Source organism: Coffea eugenioides, chromosome 7 (genome assembly GCF_003713205.1).
Source record: "Coffea eugenioides isolate CCC68of chromosome 7, Ceug_1.0, whole genome shotgun sequence".
Taxonomy (NCBI): domain Eukaryota; kingdom Viridiplantae; phylum Streptophyta; class Magnoliopsida; order Gentianales; family Rubiaceae; genus Coffea; species Coffea eugenioides.
In genome coordinates, this window is record NC_040041.1 from 18352236 (window position 1) to 18372824 (window position 20589).

Genomic DNA, 20589 nt, shown 5'->3' on the forward strand with positions numbered 1-20589 from the left:
ATGACACGTGACCTCCCATCCACAGTTCACGTGTAGCGTCTTTGGATGGATGGTTGATATTTCCAAAAGAGGGTGACTGCCCTAATATCATCCTGTGCATGGTTATTTAGCAACAAGGGGAAACTTGAATCCCATTTAACATCAGAGGTTAGCTACAACAGCAAATTGAGCAAGAGTATGAGCACACCTATTTCCAATTCTATATACAAATGAGAAGGTACAGTGGACAAACATCTCACTCAAAACATTTATTCTGAGTGGACAAACATCTCACTAGAATATTCATTTCCATGATTAGAGCCATTCTTATTGGCTTTGCTTCCTCTATCATTGCATCCCCTTTTCGTTGTTTTTTTAACACCCCTAGACTATGACTATTTTTCCAGTCTAATTCCTTGTTACAATGCCCAATCCTGTTCTGATCATGTTTGCTGAGATTGCTGCATCTGTATTGATCTTAATGATACTTTCACTTGGAGGAGTTAATTGGTGTTTCAGTTCATTTTGAGTTGTTTCAACACTATGCCTTCCATCCTGAGGTGTTTGAGCTTCCTTGAATTCCAGCCATTCACTTTGTGCTTTAACTATAACTGCTTTCTGATATTTCCTTTTGCCATTAAACTCATGTTCATTTCTTGCCTTTCAGATTTGCTATAGAATGTTGGCAATCAATGTGATATGTTCTTGTCCCTGGTATCTAGCCTTTGCATCTAAATGCCCTCCTGTCATCTCCAAAAATTCCCTCGTAATTCCTCCAATCCATCCTATTGGACTGGTGATAGTTTCCATACTGTTTCTGCGTATTTGCAAAAGAAGAATATATGCTCAACTATTTCTTTAGTTTCACCACATCTTGTGCATAGTGCACCCCCCTTTGCCTGTTCTCCTATATATTGGATCCTTTACAGGAAAGCTTATTTTGCAGACACTTCCATAGGAAATGTTTTACTTTGTACTTTAGATGAATGCCCCACGGATTTTTCCGTACCTTATCCCTCTGTTGGGACTAGGGAGTAGCTTGTGCCTTCCCTGTTGTCTGGTCCCTTAGTTACTTTGCTTGCCTCTCTTTTTTTGCAATTGCATAGGCTGATTTAAGTGTGTAGGTCCCAGACTTTGAGAATTTCTAGTAAATTCTGTCCTTTCTGTTGTTTAAGCTCAATTGGATTTTATGTATCATCTGGTGGCTCCTTCTCGATTTGCTTTTGCAATTCAGTGCATTGTTCACAAGGGTCGAAACAGGAAAGACCGCAGCAAGCATTTGTCTTAATGGTATTGCTGCTTGTTTGCTTGACTTGTGAGAGTGACTTGATTATTGATTATTTTGTCTACTCCATCATATCCAATAGTTTTATCTGCTCCTACTTAAAGTGCATGACTCAAAAGCGTAGATTAGTAATAATTACATGAACTAATTCAAGAGTGACACATGATCAACTCTTAAACAGAACCACTGGAGTTGTCCTGGTGGTTAGAGAGAGCTTTTAGAGTTCTTCCCACTTTAAAAGAATCTTAAACCTTGAGTACCAAAGTAATTTGATTAATATTAATTAAAATTTGGTATAACTATTACAACTAAGCCCATTTATTAGTTGAAAGCTTGTAGCAACAAATCACAGAGACAATAAAATTGAGAAGTATGGAAAATACCGAAAAATAGTGTGGAAACAAGTATGGAAACTACTTAGAAAATAATAAATATGAATAAAATTATTGAAGGAAAGCACAACGAATACTTGGGTAGATTTATTGATGGTTTCTTGGTAGGCTCAACTCTCAAGCATGGGGGGTCGGTGTTCCATGGTAATGCTGCATATCATATGATGAGTAACAATTTTATCAATTATTCCATTCTATTCCTTTGGTGACTTAATATATTTCTGTGTAATATGTTCCTAAAAATATATGACCACCATTATATTATAGGATGATATGGTCCTCATATTATTAGTATCAAATGAAGTCAAAACTTGGGTAGAACCGATTTTCAAAACCCAATGACTCAAATTGTGTCACACTATTTGGTGAGATGATGTGACACAATCTGAGCTCGTGGATCTTTAAACTTTGATTTCCTTTTTCTTTGTTTTTTTTTTTTACTTTAGACATTTGTTTTGTATCTTTTTTTCGTATCTTAAAGTTGGTTATATCTTGTATCTTAATGTTCGTCACGCTACTGGAATAACTTCAATAAAATTAACCTAAATTCACACGTTGATTATTGCTCTATGTGAAACCGCTATCATTGCTGAAATCAACAAAAATCCATGCACGTTTGGACTTGGTGTGATAGTCCAGTGAATTGGTCTTTGTTATTATCTGAATATCTTTGTTACAATATTATTTACAACTCTCGGGAAAAGGTGTAAGTAGGATGCATATATGTTAGAATAGAGTCTCAACATCTGATCTAATTGGTAGTGACATTAATAAAATATCATGGGATTTTTTATTCGAATTTCAAACTCTCCCGTTTTCTCTTTTCTTTTTGTAAGGTTTAGAATTCCCTTGAAAAAAAAAAATAGGGTGTAAAATTTCCTAACTAAAAGTTTAAAGAGCATATTGAAAATAAAAATAACTTCTAGGGTCAAAAATGGAATAAACCCTTCACAATAATCAAAGATCATTTTAGAAACTTTTGAATTCTAAGAGTTGAGAATTGTAGAATAAAGAATTACAAATTTTAATTCAAGTGATTTCACAATTAGAAAACTTGTCTTTGACCAAAGAGGCCCTTGGTCTAGTGGCATAAGTTGAAATCTCAAAACCTAAAGGTCCTACGTTTAAATTTTCTTTTCCTTTCTTCAGTTTTAAATTCCACCCTTCCCCTTCCCCTGTTAGAAAATTTTTTTTTTTTAAAAGGACTTGTCCTTGACTTCTGCCCAAACATACAAGTTTAGTAGGGGAAATGCTGTCCTTGACTTCTGCCCAAGCATACAAGTTTAGTAGGGGAAATGCTTGTCTAAGACTACTACACAGGCTTAGTACATAAAAGCAATGTTTTCATAACCGGACCGGACCGGCCGGTTGGACCGCGAACCGGCCATGTCACCGGTCCGGTCTAATGCTAAAGCCGGAAGTTCATGGAGAACCGTTGAAACCCGGACGAACCGTGCGAACCGTTAAGAACCGTGAACCGGCGGTTTTTTAAATTCTTCAACAAAATATCAAGAATGGTGTAGCTAAGATTCGAACCTAGGTCTCCAAGTTTAAATATGACAATCTTATCGCTAGACTGTACTTAAGTTTGTTGAGAATTCTACTTGACTAAAAAATATATTAAAACATCAAGTTCTTCTCTTATTTTTTTTTTCAATTTTTTCTTCTTAACCATTTTTAACCCAAATATCCACAACAAGATTTTCTCAAGTCTTCACCATTATTATCAGGTTATTATCTTTAGCAGATTGTAAACAAGTTGAAAATTTCAACTTTTCTTGTTTTCCAACATTTTAGTAAGTTTAATTTTTTTCTTTTCAAGGTTTTTTTCTATATTATTATCTTTAGTTGATTTTTTGCATTTTCTTCTTTTTCCCCTCAATTTTCATATGTTTCCCTCATTTTTGTTTTATTTTTATTCGATTAATTAAGGATGAAATTTTTGCAAAAGTAGTGCACATCCGTGTAGGAATTGGGTAGGAATTACAAATAATAACATTGGGTTGGTAAAAAATATGGTAGTTGGCACATAATCGAAACTATTGATAATTGAATTTAAAATAATTAATGGTATAGGATCATTGAATTTAATATAACATGTTAATTAATAATGTTTAGTAGCAATTAATTTTTTATGTGTTTAACTGTATATTTGTTTTTCAAAAATTTTTAGTTTTTTTTAGTTTGAGCAATTAGATTTATATTTTTATAATAAAATTTTAACTTTTTCAGCTTAAGTTGATGAAATTGTGAAGGTGGTGTGGTTGCTTATCATGCCACTGATAAAAGTTTGCTATTCAAATAGTTTGTCTTAACTTGAACTCTTTTATGGATTTTTTTAAGGGTTGTAAAAGAATTTCAATATTTAATTTATATATTTTTTGTGTTTTTATTTGTGATAATTGGTGCATATTTGGATTGTATCTATTTATGTTTATAATGAATTTATGAAAACTTGTGGTGAATTATGATATTTTAATTATATTTATCATTCCATGTTTTGTGTATAACTTTTAGAAAATTTATTATTATCATAACTTAAATTAAGTTATGTTGGTAAAGTTCAAGTGTAGAATGAAACCTGCTTAGTACTTAACACTAAAAAAAAAAAAAAAAAAACAGTGAACCTTTGAACCGGCCGGTTGGACCGGTCGGACCGGTCGAACCGCGAACCGGCCACCTCTCTGGTTCACTGACCGGTCCGAGTTTAAAAACATTGCATAAAAGCACTAATTATGTTTTGTCAAACTAAAATAATAGTGTCCATCCATGAAGACCATGTCGGTGCATGCTTAAAACCAAATCTATAGACACCATAGTTTTCTTTTTCACTAAAACTTTCTTTTTCTCAAATTTTTTATTTTCTTTTTTATTGGCCTTTAATTTTGTTTTCTAATGTTGCATTTAATCATATTTGTAGGCTTTCTTTTATTTTAAAACCAAAAACAAAAAAAAGAGAAAGAAATGCAAGAAATACGTAATAGCATTCATGTGATATAGTGGTTTTTGCATTCATTTCTATCTTGACATTCTTTTTTTTTTCTTTTTAAAAAAATTTATTTTAATAGTGTAAGTAGAAGAGTTCCAACCCAAAAATTTCTCACTTACACTCCCTTATTCAAACCACCCAACCCATCTTCCCCCCTTCAATTTTGTCATTCATGATTGTTACCTTATTTCATAATAAATCTATAATTTGACCACGTGTGCAAAACGAATGGTCTCATAATTCTAGGATCGGAGTAATTGCTCACATTGCAGACAACGACTCAACAAGAGAAGCATCAACGGTGGAGTCACGACTTTTTATTCAGAGGATAAAATAATTTTTGGATTCAACTCACAACCTATGGTTTTTGACTTTGTTTTTATAGAAGCACTTGTTACAGTAAGTTTAATATCCACGAACAAAATTATTTTTCTCAATTTCTATTAAATTTTATTTCTTACAGAGGAGGAGTGCGATTTAAGAAGTAGGGAGGGAACAAAGGGATCAAAACCCAGGACCTCTAATTCCTAACTTCTCAACCTTAGCCATTGACGAAGACTTCCTCTACATGCATGAACAAATTTATTGAACATTGCAAAAATAAAATAAAAATTTTTATATAGCTTGTGATTTATGACCTACAGTAATTATCATGTTATCTAATGGTATGATTGCAAAACCATAAGTTATACCCCATTTTTCACTTTACCCCCTAACCTTTAATTATGCTCACTTAACCCCCTATAAGACAAAATTACCGTTCAATTATTTTGACTTTTCATTTATCTTTTTCCCTCTCTTTTATTTCTTTTTCTCTTTCTTCTTTCTTCTCTCTTTCATCCTTCCCAATAGAAAACTCCATCTCAACGAAAATTTTTATCTTAAATTTGTAATTGCATTTTTGGGTGAAGGTTTAAAAGGTATCAAAAACTAATTTTGATTTTTTGTATGATGCCACATGTCACAATTTTCAATTGATGATTATTAATCAGGTCACAATTTCATCTTATGATATTTTCTTGAGAATAAAATGAGAAACTAGAAAGAAAAAAGGAAAAACAAAAATTGAAAGAATTTAAAGGCTAAAAAAATTGTATTTTAGGAAAGTGATTTGAATATTTTGTAATCATTTAAGGAGAAAATAGATATCTGCAATTCCTCTTTTTTAATTTAATCATTAAGATGAAAATTTTTTGTGGGAAAGAGGAAGAATTAAAGAAAGAAGAAAGAGGCAAAGAAAATAAAGGAGCACAAAAGAGGAAAGGAAAAAAATAAAAGAGAAAAATAAGAGTTTAGTATAATAGAGGGATAATTTTGTCCAATGGGGGATAAAGTGAGACAAAAAACTGGTTAGGGGGTAAAGTGAAAAATGAGGTATATTTTAAGGGGATTAATTGTGATTAACCCTTGTTAATATTACTTATAAAACTAAAAGGTATACTTTTTAACCTATCCAATAGTAGATAATCTGCACACAGTTAAGTTGATAAAGAATTGTTTGGTTCACCTATACTTCGTATGATTATATATAAAATGCAGTTCAATGTTAAGTAAATAAGATTTATAAGAAAGAAATTAAAAAATAGCATTATGTTATATTTCAAGGTCCTATTTTAGAAATAGTGAGGACAAATATAAAAAATTTTAGTACATTTGGGGGAGAATAGTGGGGCTAGATAGAATACTTTTCAAAAATGAGGAGGCAAGAGTGAGGCAATATTAAAAAACTAAACTTTTTATAAGTTATTTTATAATTTTCAAAAATTGGGGGTGTCCAATTATAGCTGTAGAGTGAAATCAGCTCCATCTTCTACTATTGTGACAAAATGCTTCAAAACGCGAAGGCATATTTTCAAATTGTATATGTATAATGGAAAGAGACGGATTACATCCAACCCGAAAAACAAATGCAATTTTTCTATTTAAATTATAGAGAATGGAAATATGTATAATAAAAAGTAAAAAAAAATTTATGTTGACAAAAATATAAGCTCTTTCAAAATTAAAAAAAAAAACATTTCTTGAAGAGAGAATTTTTATATGTGAGGTCACTGGTCAGAATGCATCATAAATTCTAATAAAATCCTTTATGGAAAAACTAGTGATCCTTAATGTAAACAATCTATTTCAGTCTAAAAGAAGATCTTAATTTGATTGTCATTAATTTCTTTAGAGGAGAAACTGTGATACCCCGGCTTCTTTAAACCCTATATTCAAAAAAAAAAAAAAAACCTAGTTTACTTGATTGAAACCCTAATTTACTTGTGACCAACAGGTTTTCTTAAATCCCTCATATTTTAATTGAAACCCTAATTTTTTCACTGGAATTGTAAAATTCCTTACGTTTTGCCTTTTATTTGAAAATTATACTTTTACTATGGCTCTACTACCCAATCATTCCTCAATAGGTGCAAATGAACCTAGGAAGTAGGGTTTCACTTTTCGTTTCCAAGTTAAGAGCGAATTAGGGTTTCATGTTTTTCCGTAGTATGATTATTCGGTACGAAGTAAGGATCAAATTTGGTGCTTAAGAGTGACTTTTGGGTGAGAAATAATATGTGATTAGAAGCAATGATATAAAGTTAGTGAATAGGAAGTAAAAACCCTAGTACGTGTGATTTAAGGAAAAACGACGCGAACCGACGGGTACCGCGCACTACCGATTGAACGCACCACTTGACCACCACTTTCTTACCATATAAGCTCATTAATACTTGAGCAAAATATCTCCTTATTTCCAGCTAGTTTTGACCGAATTTTAGGGCAAAAAATGCAAGGAAAGAAAGAGAAATTTTGGTTGGCTTTGGTGGTGACAAGTGTCACCACCCTATGGCTCTTTGATTGGTTTTTTGTCTTGCCTTCTTATTCCTTATTTCAGCCCATTTTCCTTCATTTCTTTCTGTTTTGGTCGAGCAAGGGAGAGAGAGAGAGAGCAAGAGAGAAAAAAACTTCAATCCATCTTGAATCCAACCATTTGAGTGCAACCAAGGAAAAACTAAACCGATTGATTGTTAGCTTGGAAGCTTGGGAAGCTAAGGGAACAAAAAAATTTCAAGGAATAGTGGAGGATCACTCTTGCAAGGCTTTGTCTTGAGGTATATTGGCTGATTACCCTTTTTTTCTCCATTAATCATAATCAAGTTGGTTGTTAAGCTTAGAATCGATCTAGTGATACCTATTTTCAAGTGGTTGTGATGATTAGAGGATTGTAATTTGAGCTAGGGTTTTGATTTAGTTGCTTATAATTCCTATTGGTTAGGTGCTATATGGATGATATATGTTGTATCTAAGCTTATATAGGAGGTTGTGGTGGTGGATTGAGGCAAGAAATGAAGAAAGTTTCATTGAATCCCAAAAAATTCCAGATTTCTGGAAAATTTCAGCCTTGTTCTGTCCGGTTTTATTTCATCATGTTAGAGGCCGAATTAGGCTTAGCATAAAACATGAAAGTTGTATATAATGGTATTTTATAGGTGCCTACAAAATTTCAGCTCAATCGGAGCAACGTAACCTATGAAAAGACCAAAATACCCTCACTGCCCTAGGATATTTCCAGTAATCCGTTTTGGACAGTTCATTCAATTGATTGTGTTTATTCACTATGATCCGTGCTGATTTAGCCATTTTCTAAAACATGAAAGTTTTCTTACTCTGTCTTATCTTTTCAACACATCCAATAACACCTTAAACGGACTTTGGTAGCCTGAGATATGACCATTTCAATGTAGTATGGTTGATTAGCCGACTAGTTGGATTCTGGTTCTGTAAGGTGGGAAATTGCCTAGGTTACACTGGAAATTGGACTAAGTGATCTTCATGAACATTGTAGCCGTATGTCTTAGCTTCGAAACGATATAAGTTGCACTTCGATCTGATAAGCATAGCCTCGAATGTGTCCTTTCCGCAGAACCCTATCAAATCTGTCTTTTGCTAAGGCTCATTTCCGCACTTGTTATTAACTTGAATTTTGTCCTTGTATTGTCTTGAGCCTATTGGACGGCTATTGAAGTTAGATTGTTGTGTGTGTACCTTTGGGTTTGAATGAGAAAAATAATGAAGCCAAAATGGCTGGAAATAGGAAAATACAAAGGGCATGCTGCCCAAATTTACGCTCGAGAACTAGAAAACTATACTTATACTTTGTACCAGTAGTTATTCGGATTTTCTTTAGTTCAATTAACCTTTGGAGTGGTTTAACTGTAATATTTTCTCTTGGCTATTATTAGGGTTTTTTGGCGATTGAGAGTGTTATCCGGGAGGATACGTTGGACATTATTTTGCTTAATTAGGTGAGTGTTCTATATACGTTTTGTTTCTATGACTATGTGGATTGTTGTGACTATATGATTATTTGTGAATATTTGATTAAATGTTAATTGTTTTCTATGATTTCTAAAATGAACTTTTGCTAGGTGAGTGTGTACTTTATCGCACTCGACCTAAATAAATATGAAATTTCGGTGATTGAATGTTGAAATACTAGTTGTGCATGAATGTAAGCCTTTTTGGCTGAACTGGGCCCTTGCCCTTGTTACCGATCGACTCGAACCAGAAGCGGACTCGGTCGGGCGATATGGTGACCTGGGTGAACATTTGGTATACTCGAGTATTACCTTGTAGTCCGGTCAACGTCCGGATGGGTGGAGTCCGGTCAACGTCCGGATGGGGGGGAAAGCCTGGTCAACGTCCAGGAGGAGGTGAATGAGAATAAACGAACGAACGTCAAAACAAGGGGTTTTACTTACAAAGATGTATTTTTTTTTTAAATAATTGAAGGAATAAGGGAATGAATGGGGAACGAACAAACGAATTGCTCCTTGTGAGCCTGTATCCTTTTAATGAATGTATTATCATTGCATTATATTGGACATGTTTTCTGGATTAATTGTTATTACATGATTAATGTCCTTGTTCAATTACTTGTTTTTGTATATAGAATCTCACTGAGCTTTTAGCTCATCCCTTTAGTTTTGTTTTCCTTAGCAGGGAAAGGCGAGCAAGGACGAGAGCCCGTATAAACTAACTTGGTCTAGCTCTTGGTTTTTTTTTTGTAATGGTTCTCGTCCTAGTGTTTGGCACGGGCTGGTTGCTTGGTGAATTGAGAACCTTTGTATATTCGATGTTTATACTCTCTTTTGGGATGACAATGTATATAAGTTTCGCTTTAAATTTTGGATCGTTGCCTATTTATTCTTGTGGTTTTTTTCCGATTTTAATTGAGAACTGAAGTGAACGAGTGAGTCCCGGCGAGAGTTGGGCAGGCGACCCGCCGAACCCTGGGGTACGCCCTAGGGGGAAGTGGGGCCGTCACAGAAACTGTTGCAGAGCAAGACCTGTTGGATCAAGAAGTGAAAACATTGCTTAACAAAATTGTCATCTAGTTTCTTTGATTTTTCATTCTGATCAGTTTGAACAGTTAAAATTGATCAAATTGTCTGTGCAGTGAAAAGAGATGGACTACGTCGAACCCTATAAAAGTGATACAATTTTTTCTGGACAAATTGTAGAGAACAAAGAGTTGTATAAAAAAAATTAAAAAAAAAAGAATTAACAAATATATGATCTCTTTCATTAAAAAAATATTTTCTTGTAGAGAGAATTTTGATATGTGAGGTCAAAGTCCATTATAAATTTTAATAAAAGGTTTATTTTAATGCATTGACAGTGTATACACTAGCGGGTCAAAATGCATGCAACATCTACAAAATTCGATATTTAAATTCAAATTCAGATGATGTGTCATATATTCAATCCTGTTAGCATATACACTCTCAGCGTGGAAAAAACTAATTTATAAAGATAACTATTGCACAAGTTTTTAGATTTTTTTTCCTTTTGGCTTCATATCCAAAGCTATTTCTAGATCCAATGCCAACGAAAATGGGCTGCATATAACAACAATACGCAAAGTGTACAATACAACCGTTTGAGGCAAATTTTACTTTTCTTTTGCCACTCCCTTTATCTGTTGACTAGCAGATAAATGGCTAATAAATACCGTGCTTGCACATGGTGAGAAATTAAAATCATGCCCACGGTGACAAATAAAAAATGTGCACAAAATCATGTCCAAGCAATAGACAAAAGACCATTTAAAGCAATACAATTTACGGGATTTTTTGCTGAGACACTTTGTTTGTTAATTTATTATTTAGAAAACAAAGTAAATAACGTACTGATACAATTGTACAAGGCACCGGTTACTCGTAAATATGAGGTGATTTTTAAATCTGAATGCATTTGATTTTTGTTAAGTTAAAAAAAAAAGAATATAGTATGCTGCTTCTTTGTGAGTGTATTTTTAGACATGTATGCTGTTTCGTTGGTCTCAAAATAAGATAAGATAGTAGTAAATTGCACCATGTAATTTATATGTAAAGGAAATTTCATATTTTTCTTTCAAGTTGAATTTAAGTATTGTGGATAATTGTATCTGAAGTTTTATTATAAAATTTGTAGATCTTGTTACAGCGTAATAGATTTTGCATTAAGTTATTTTCCTTTGTTGAGGGAGTGTAAAACAATATTAAATTAATCGGTCCTGAATTCTGCTTCCTGAGTTTGTTTGGATAAGAGTTTATTTGGATGATTTATTTGAGATATTTACTGTAGCACTTTTTGTGATGTGATATATGTGAGATGAAAAGGTGATTGGGAAGATAAAAAGGTGATTGGGATTTGTGAGAATAAATTTTGCAAATCAAATTATCTTTGTCCAAACAAATTCAGTAATATTAAATTAGATAAGATCATGTAAATTAAGTCAGAAGTACTAACAACTGAAAGTCAACGGTAGCCATAGTTATAAGTTAAGAGCACCAACTTTATTGGAATAGCAAAAAACAAAAGCAAAAGAGAAATAAAAACATTAACAAGGCCTTAATTAACATTAGGGAAAAAAAAAAGACCATTTGTATGTCTAGCAGAAAATCATATATCACATTTCGGGAATCATGTATCACATCTAAAACTCACTTTCCAGTAGATGACATTTCCCATCTTCCATCTCTAAGTGGAGATTTTTCACTAAATCAACTGAAACCTTCAATAATTTCAATCCTTCAAAAACAATAAAAACTGAACACGTGTCTCTTATAAAAAAAAAAATTCCAAGCATCTTGCTTTGCACCACATAAAAACTGGATGCTTTAATTATATCTTTCATTGATTACACCACATAAAAACTGGATGCTTTAATTATATCTTTCATTGATTAGGAAGATGGTAAAACCACAAAGACAAAAAAGATTTGCAATCTTCATATTCCCCTGGCACTAAATCCAAATTAGAGAGGGAAAAAACCTCCTTGGTGTTCAACATTCCCTACAAATAATGCAATGAGAAGAATTAAGCTATTGACATTCCCATTAAGAAACCAATATTCAACACATTCAATCAAATGCTACATTTAACTTATCTCAATATACCAAATACACATTCACGGTTAGCTACCATTTTTAGAGAAGCAAAAAGGCGCACAAACACATGTAGCTGCCATTTTTAAGGGGGAAAAAATAGACGGACTCACGCACTCTTACTTCACACTTGACTGCCATTTTTTCAGAAAACTAAAGAACACACACACACACACACATGCACGATTACCTGAACAAAATTTAGTCGCAAGTACCATGTAAAGTTCCAAGAACGTTAGTATCAAGAACAACCATTGAGAACCAAAAAAGAGTGGAAAAAAATAGGAAGATGCATAAGATAGAGGGGAAAAATCCACTTTTCGTCCCTAAACTTTGAGCTAAAGACACATTTAGTCTCCAAACTTTTCGAAGCACCACATTTAGTACATGAATTAATTATTTATTGCCACATTTAGTCCAAAAACGGTAAATTGTTTAATTGCTTAATTTGGATGGAGAAAGTCATATGTTTGGCACGTGGCCGTTAAATAAAAACAATTTCTCAGTCAAAATCAACGGTCACATCAGCCTTCTCTATCCAAATTGAATATTTTACTCATTTGGACTAAATGTGGCCCAAAATAATTAATTTATATACTAAATGTGGTGCGTCTAAAAGGTTGGGAACGAAATGTGACTTAACTCAAAGTTTAAGGACGAAAAGTGGATTTTTCCCTAAGATAGAGACCCAAAATATGGAAGGCGAAATAGATCAAAATGAATAACTTTATTTCCTCTTTCTAATAATTGTTCATAAAGAGGTCAAAGGCTTAATATGTAATCCTTCATCCTGCAAAGTAATTTAAAATAATTCCAAAGCATGACTTTTGCAGGATGAAAAACTGATCATCAGGAGTTTTAGAAGTCATAACCTCATGTAGCAACCCCTCCTTCAAAAAATGAATACTTTTGAAAATGCACAGCCCTTCCAAGATATTAAGTTTAGAAATGAACAGTCATTTCAAGACATTAAGTTTACCACATTTAGGAACAGTTCATGCTAACAACTATAAGTGTATATCTGAATGAAACCCAAGCATGCTTCGAAGACTTTTATTCCATAAAATAAAATTCTAACACTAAATAAAAAATGCACAAAAAATAAGACTTGCCGAACATCAAAACATACGAGGAGTACCTGGCTATTGTATTAGAGTATTGCAGTGTATATATTTACATGGAAAGAAACCTGTAAATAACCAAATTCACAAATATGAATTTAAATTTGTATCAGAACACGAAAAAAAAATCTACTCAAATTGAAATTACTGAAGTAGTGGATTTCCCAACTAAAAATTAGCATCAGATTCTTATGAAATCAGCAAGGAGATAATAGTAATGTTATGCATACATACAAGGTTGCAATTCAGGAAGAGGCCACCTATAACTCCATCAAGGTTATCTCGCCAAAATATAGCCTCTTAAATATTAGCTCAAAACCCAAAAAATGAACTAATAGGACATCATTTATCATCAAAATCCTAATGAGATGAAAATAACATGTCCTGTGTTTTCTATTGCCTATAAACCCCAACGCAAAAGATGCTTTCGTTTGAAATCCATAAAATAAAATTCCCAAATAAAGTAAGCAAATAGCCTAAACAAAAAAGAAATCAAATGTAAAGAATAGCTTTGATGGAAACCAAATTAAAAGGGGAAGCAGGGAGAGTTGAGAGTTCTCAATAAAGAGAAATGAGCGAGAGGCTTGCAAATTTTGAGAAAAAAGGGATAGAAAATATATTGCTAAAAATATGGTAATTAAGTGTAATCCAATAATCAGATAACGAAAAGGTACACGGCCAAAAAATCTAAAGGCTGAGAGAGATCCATTAGAAAAAATATTAATCATGGTCAATAAATAGCACAAAAGTGGCTGATTTTGAAGACAAGCATATCAACTCTGAAAGGCATGTATGATTTTGATGGACTAGAAGTACGCCTAAAAAGTTGGAGAAAGATAGAATTTGAAAGAAATGCATGGTCGTCTGCTATGACTGTCAAACCACTGAGTTTAACTCAATGGCCATCAGCGAGGGATTTAAGGCAAAAAAAATTTAAAAATAATGTCATAATATTCCTTTGGTCTAATCTGACCCTTAACACATAAGTTTCCTTAAGCTTTCGTTTCATGTACATTAGGATAAAATAAATTATACAATTATTACCGTTGTCGGAGAAAAAAATACTACAACTGTCAGAAGCAATCTCTGACTCTCTTGATTTCTCTTACAACAAGTAGCGGGCTCCATTGTTAAAAGTTTCTTGATGTCATTTGATGGGTCAATTGTTGAGTGACCGTGCTGGAGAAAAATCTCTCCATTCTAGCTATCACGTGTCAAGTAATAAGGGTTGCTATAGTGAAAGAGGACCTTTATTTACTGAGTAGGTAGATATAGATATTTTATTATAAAAAAGGTTAAACTTGAAAAAGAAAAAAGTATTGTCAAAAAATTCGAATTTAAGATCTCTAATTATAGGGTCTCAATTTTAATTACTAAATTAAGATCTTCTCAGCTGATTGCACTTAGATCTAATTATGACACACGAGAATTCCAACATTTATTTATACATGAAAGGCCTCTTAAAAGTAATACATAAAAGACCTTTTAAAACTAATACAATTTATAGAGTTTTTTTGTAGGGATATTTTTTCTAATTTATTATTTGGGAAAAAAAGAGCAAAAAACAACATAGGAACGTAATTGTATATTTTATTACAAAAAGACAATAAACTCATTAAAAAAATATTGTCGGTAAAAAAAATATTTTGTGATTATTATTATTATTATTATGCATTGAAATCATAGCAATAGCATTCAAATAGCAAAGGAAAATAAACCCCCGCAAAACAAAAAGACAAAAGGATATGAATTGTTAAAAAAAATAATAACTCCATCCAAGAGGTTAAAACAAAAAAATAGATTGCACCTGTATCTATTTTTTCTTCTAGGAGAGGATAAAGGCAAATAAGGGACAGGGAGATTTATACTTAGAACCTCTAATTTCTAGAATCTCAATTTTAACTACTAAACCAAGTTCTCAAAGACTGATTGCACCTCTGTGTCATTTATTGATACATGAAAGGCCTCTTAATAAAATTAATAATAAAGATGGCAGCAGCACTACAATCATATATCAAGCTTATTTCTTTTCCTTAATTTGAAAAAGTGAAGGCCTTAACAAAACTCCGGGCACAAAATTAATACAAACTTGTTGCAAAGTGGGTAAAAGAATTTGTGAATAATTTTTTCTCTAACTTATTATTAAAAATAGAAAGAAAACAATTGAGTAATACAATTATAAATGTTATTATAAAAAAGCTCACAAAAAATTACAATTTAGACAAATAATCATGACAAAGGTGCAGTAAAATGGGTAGTTAAAATCTAGGATGAATTTTTTTTCTTAATCTATTATTAGAAAAAAGCAGTAAACAATACAGTAACATAGTTGTATGTTTTATCACACAAAAAAAGAATAAACGTGCACAAAAAATTCCGCACTAAAAAAAAGATGTCTTTTTCGATTATTATTACATAAGCAATAGAATTCAAATAACAAAAAAAAAAAAAAGAAAGAATAAAACCCCACAAAAAATAGGAAAGGATATCAATTGTATATAAAAAAACGAAAAAGGTATAAAAGAAAAGGAAAAATAACAACCCCATCTAGCAAGGGGAAAAACAGGATCGTATTTGTATCCAATTTGCAAGATACAGGCGAATGTCATAATTCATAACAAAAAAAAAAAAAGGAAAACATTTCAAAAGCAATAAGCATTCCAGTAGCAGTGCAACTATTACTACTACCTATGAAAGGTAAATAACAGTAATAATCATAAGATAATAATAGTAATATAATATTAAAAGTAACAATATGGTAAGCAATTTAACGGGTTAATTCCACTTTGTCCCCCCAAACTTTGGACGATTACCCACTTCAGTCCCTAAACTTTAAAATGGGACTCTTAAGTCCCTAAACTTATAAATAACTCCCACTTAAGGAAAATTGTTAACAAATCCTGAATGCCGTTGGTAGTCCAAGTGTCCCATTTTATAAGGGATTAGGGATTTAAGTGTCCCATTTTATAAATTTAGGGATTTAAGTGGGAGGTATTTATAAGTTTAGGGACTTAAGTGCCCTATTTTGAAGTTTAGGGACTGAAGTGGGTAATCGTCCAAAGTTTGGGGGGACAAAGTGGAATTAACCCCAATTTAACAGCAACAAAGTTTTTGGGAAAAAACAAAGGAAACAGAACGGGAAAAAAGAGCAAAACCGGTAAGAAATACGGCACCACCACAAATATAGGGCCTGTTTGAACCTGAGTTTTTCGGGAGTTTGTCTAAAACTTTACTGTAGTGCACTGTAGAAGTTTTTGAAAAAATTTTGTAGAAGTTTTTGTAAGGTGAAAAATTTTTTTGTAGAAATTTTTGAAATGTTACTGTAGACGTTTTTTGGATTATTTTTAGAGGTATTTTTAAAACATATTTTTGAGTATTTTATAATTTATTATTTTTATATTTTTATATTCTTAAACATTTATGCATTTATAATACATTTATAAATATTTAGAAATAAATATATTTATATATAAATGTATTATATTATATATAATACGTAATATACATATATTTATAAATGTATAATTACTATAAATGTATAAATTATAAATGAATATTATATAAATGTATAAATTATAATTTATAAATGTATATGATGATTATGTATAAATGTATTAATATAATTAACATAAATGTATAAATGTATTAATATTATGTATAAATGTATAATTACTATTGTTTATAATTTATAATTTTTATTGTTTAAATATTTATATGCATTTATGCATTTATAATACATTTATAAATAAATATATTTATATATTTATATAAAAATATAAAAATGTATTATATTATATATAATACATAATATACATATATTTATAAATGTATAAATGTATAATTAATATAAATGAATATTATATAAATGTATAAATTATAAATTATAAATATATATGATGATTATGTATAACTGTATTAATATAATTAATATAAATGTATAAATATATTAATATTATGTATAAATGTATAATTAATATTGTTTATAATTTATAATTTTTATTGTTTAAATATTTATATATATTTATGCATTTATAATACATTTATAAATAAATATATTTATATAGTTATATAAAAATATATAAATGTATTATATTATATATAATACATAATATAAATATATTTACAAATGTAATAATTGTATATTATTATAAATGAATATTATATAAATATATAAATTAATATATTATAAATATATAAATATATAATATTATGTATAAATGTATTAATATAATTAATATAAATGTATAAATATATTAGTATTATGTATAAATGTATAATTAATATTGTGTGTTAATATTATGTATAAATGTATTATGTTATACATAATACATAATATAATTGTATATAAATATACATAAATATATATACATAAATGTGTAATATATATAATATGTATTATATATATTAAATATATAATATATAATATTTATATAAATGTATAATTACATATTTATATTAATATTAATTTATATGGTATATAATATTTATATAAAAATATAAAAATATATTTTAAATAAAATAAAATATTTATAATATGTTTAAATAAATATATAAATATATAATATTATAAATATAATATATATATATATACATATATATAATAAATTTTTGAGGGTGAGGGACTCAAAAATTCAAAAAATTTTTTTGAGATTACCGGCGGCGCCGGAATAGGTGATCGGCGCCGGGAGAGGTGGTGGAGGCGGTGTCTGGTGTGGTGGGTTGGGTGAGGGAGGAAGAAAAGTTTTTGAAAAATTTTTTGTGTATAGATTTTTTAAGTGTGTAGGTAAAAAACTTTGAAAAGTTTTTTGGGGTTCCTGTAGCAAAAGTTGTTAAAAAACTAGTAGCTAAAAAACTTGGTAAAAAACTAGGGTGCCAAACAGGGCCATAATATAATATAAGAAGAACAACAAAGAGCAAAACAGAAGGAAGCATTCCATCCAAAAAGAAAAAGTACCGCATAATAATAAAGAATTTGGCAGGCGCAATTTCTTTGGCAAACTATTTTTCAAGAAAAAGGAGAAAACTACATAATAGCACAATTGCATATTCTATTATAATAACAAAATATTATAAAAAACAATAACCTTGAGAAAAAATATTGTCGGTAAAAAAAATTCAACATGAGATTTAAAGTTAGGATACTTAATTTCTGCACCCTTATCTTTAGTTACTAAACTAGGACGTCACATCTATATTTAACTCATAACACACGCGAATTCCATCATTCAATCATACGTAAGAGGTCCTTTATTAAATTCCATGATTCATCAAAGACCTCTCAAAAGTACCACAATTCATAAAGAATTTTCGCTAGAGTAATTTTTTTGACAACTTATTATTCAGGAAAAAGGAGAAAATAACATAATGGTACAACTGAATATTCTAATAATAATAATAATAATAAATTATTAATAATATGGCAAGCAATTTAATAGCAAGAGAATTTGGGGTAAAAAAGGGAAAACGAAACCGGGGAATTCTGCAGAACCAAGTCAACAACCAAAAAGCATAACTCTCCAGAAAATCTTCTTCTTCTTCGCTGGGACTACATGGATCAACACAATCTTCAATTAAGATCTTTAGAACCTCATTTCCCATGTCTATCTGTTCTTGTTGAATTTGGTTCACTGAACTTACAACAGACTGGCGACATCGTTTCACCTCAATCATTTCAAGAGTCGGACATTCCCCTAAACAAGAAGGCAACTCTTCCAACTTCTCACACCACTCGACAACCAATTTCTCAAGACGGGCAAAATTATCAAAAGATGCAGTCCAACTGCGAAAGTCCCGTAAGGCTCTCAATTTCAAGACTCGGAGGCTAGGGAACTCCCCTTCTTTCATTTCCCAATCTTCCCCAACGACGGAGTAATCGAGTAATTTAAGCACTTCAAGTTTGGGCAACATTCCAATTGTTGAGATTTCACTCCATGGCTGCTTAATGTAAACGAGAGTCAACTTCTTCAAATTTAAAGGGAATTTGAATCTATATCCATCACAGAAATGCAAAGTAAGTGATTCTAGTTGACTCAAACAGTCAAACACGAGAATCCCGTCGCCAATTCTGGTAGGTTTTTTTCTTGATGCCGTCATCTTACATCTTAGCCTGCGGATGTTTGGTAACTTTGTCAGTATCTTTTCCAAGTTTTGAGAGGAGGGATCAATGGCAAGGCTTAAAGTGTCTAAATGAATTAAGCCTGGGGATACTTCAAGATTTTCATCAGGAAAAACAAAACCAGCTGTAGTCCATAGATGCCTTAATGTCTTCATGCTCCAGATAGTCTTGGGTAACAAAAAATCAGTGGAGTATACTCCTCGTAGCAGAAAAGTTTGTAACCTTGAGAGGTTAGCTATTGCAGCTGGGATGAAATTTATTCCTCCAATACTGAGAGCCAAGTATCTCAAGTGAGCAAGCAAAAATACTTCCATAGGAAAATATGCACCAAACACCAATTCCCCCAAATCCAACACTCTTAGAAGTTTAGGTAACCAAAATCCCAAATCATCCTCCTCAAACAATAACAAACTGCGTACATTGGGAAATTCTAGCATTAACTCCCAAATCATCAAATTCCTAGCATTTTGACCACAAACTCGGAGGGGGTTGCTTGTGCCAGTAAGAATAAAACGATCATTCCGACCATGCAAAACATGTAGAAAGTTTTCTTCTTTGGCTTTTTTCACACAAAACTCATGTACCAAATCATGAAGTCGACAGGCTTTGGCACCACCCATAGTTCTTTGTTCAGAAACCATAACTAAACTTCTATCAACCAGATCCTTCAAATAGTCATCTGCCGCATCCTCTAAACTCTTTTCTTCAGTCTTTCGCACGAAGCCTTCAGAGATCCAGAGCCATACCAACCTTCGGACAGGAACATTTTCATCTTCTTTATATGCACCAAAGTAAAGAAGGCATGGCTTCAAATCATCCGATAAATGACTGTAACTCAGCTCAAGCGTTTTCATGCAGTGTTCGTCATCAAGGACAATACTGGAAGTTAGACTCTTTGCAACTTCTTCCCAGCAGTCTTCTGCAGTATTAGCAAGAATTCCAGCAACGAGGACAACTGTGAGAGGTAAACCCCTACATAAGTTTGCTATTTGAGATCCAACTTTACCTAGTATCGGAGGAAAACCTGCTTCTTTTCCAAATACCTTTCTCTGCAGCAATTTCCAACTCTCTTCGTCAGTAAGGTGGCGGAGATGGTGAGTCTTGGTATCAGGTTTGAATTGCAATTGAATTCTGCTGGTGAAGAGAATCCTACTTCCATTAGCATCATCGGGCAATGATCTCTCCAGCAAATTCCATGGCTTAATCTCCCACACATCATCCAAAAAAATGAGATACCTATTTCTCTTTAAAAGTTTGTACAGCTTGAAAGCCAAATCATTTTCATCCATCTCA

At 31.7% G+C, this 20589-nt stretch overlaps 1 protein-coding gene across 1 annotated transcript; it reads right to left on the minus strand.

Annotated features, from left to right (window-relative positions):
* Positions 1-387: 387 nt before the first annotated feature.
* On the minus strand, positions 388-20585 carry LOC113777050 (putative late blight resistance protein homolog R1B-17). The gene is made up of 2 exons (XM_027322095.1): positions 18682-20585; positions 388-607 (listed from the first exon to the last, which is right to left on the minus strand). The coding sequence occupies exons 1-2, from the start codon at positions 20583-20585 to the stop codon at positions 388-390; spliced, it is 2124 nt and encodes a 707-aa protein (XP_027177896.1).
* Positions 20586-20589: the final 4 nt, after the last annotated feature.

What these genes read in the sequence shown, in the direction of transcription:
- LOC113777050 (XM_027322095.1), bottom strand. Translation starts at nt 20,585, where the DNA reads ATGGATGAAAATGATTTGGCTTTCAAGCTGTACAAACTTTTAAAGAGA. An exon ending in CTGGAGAGTTATGCTTTTTG is followed by an intron (nt 608 to 18,681) that starts GTTGTTGACTTG and finishes TAATGGCAAAAG; the next exon opens with GAAATATCAGAAAGCAGTTA.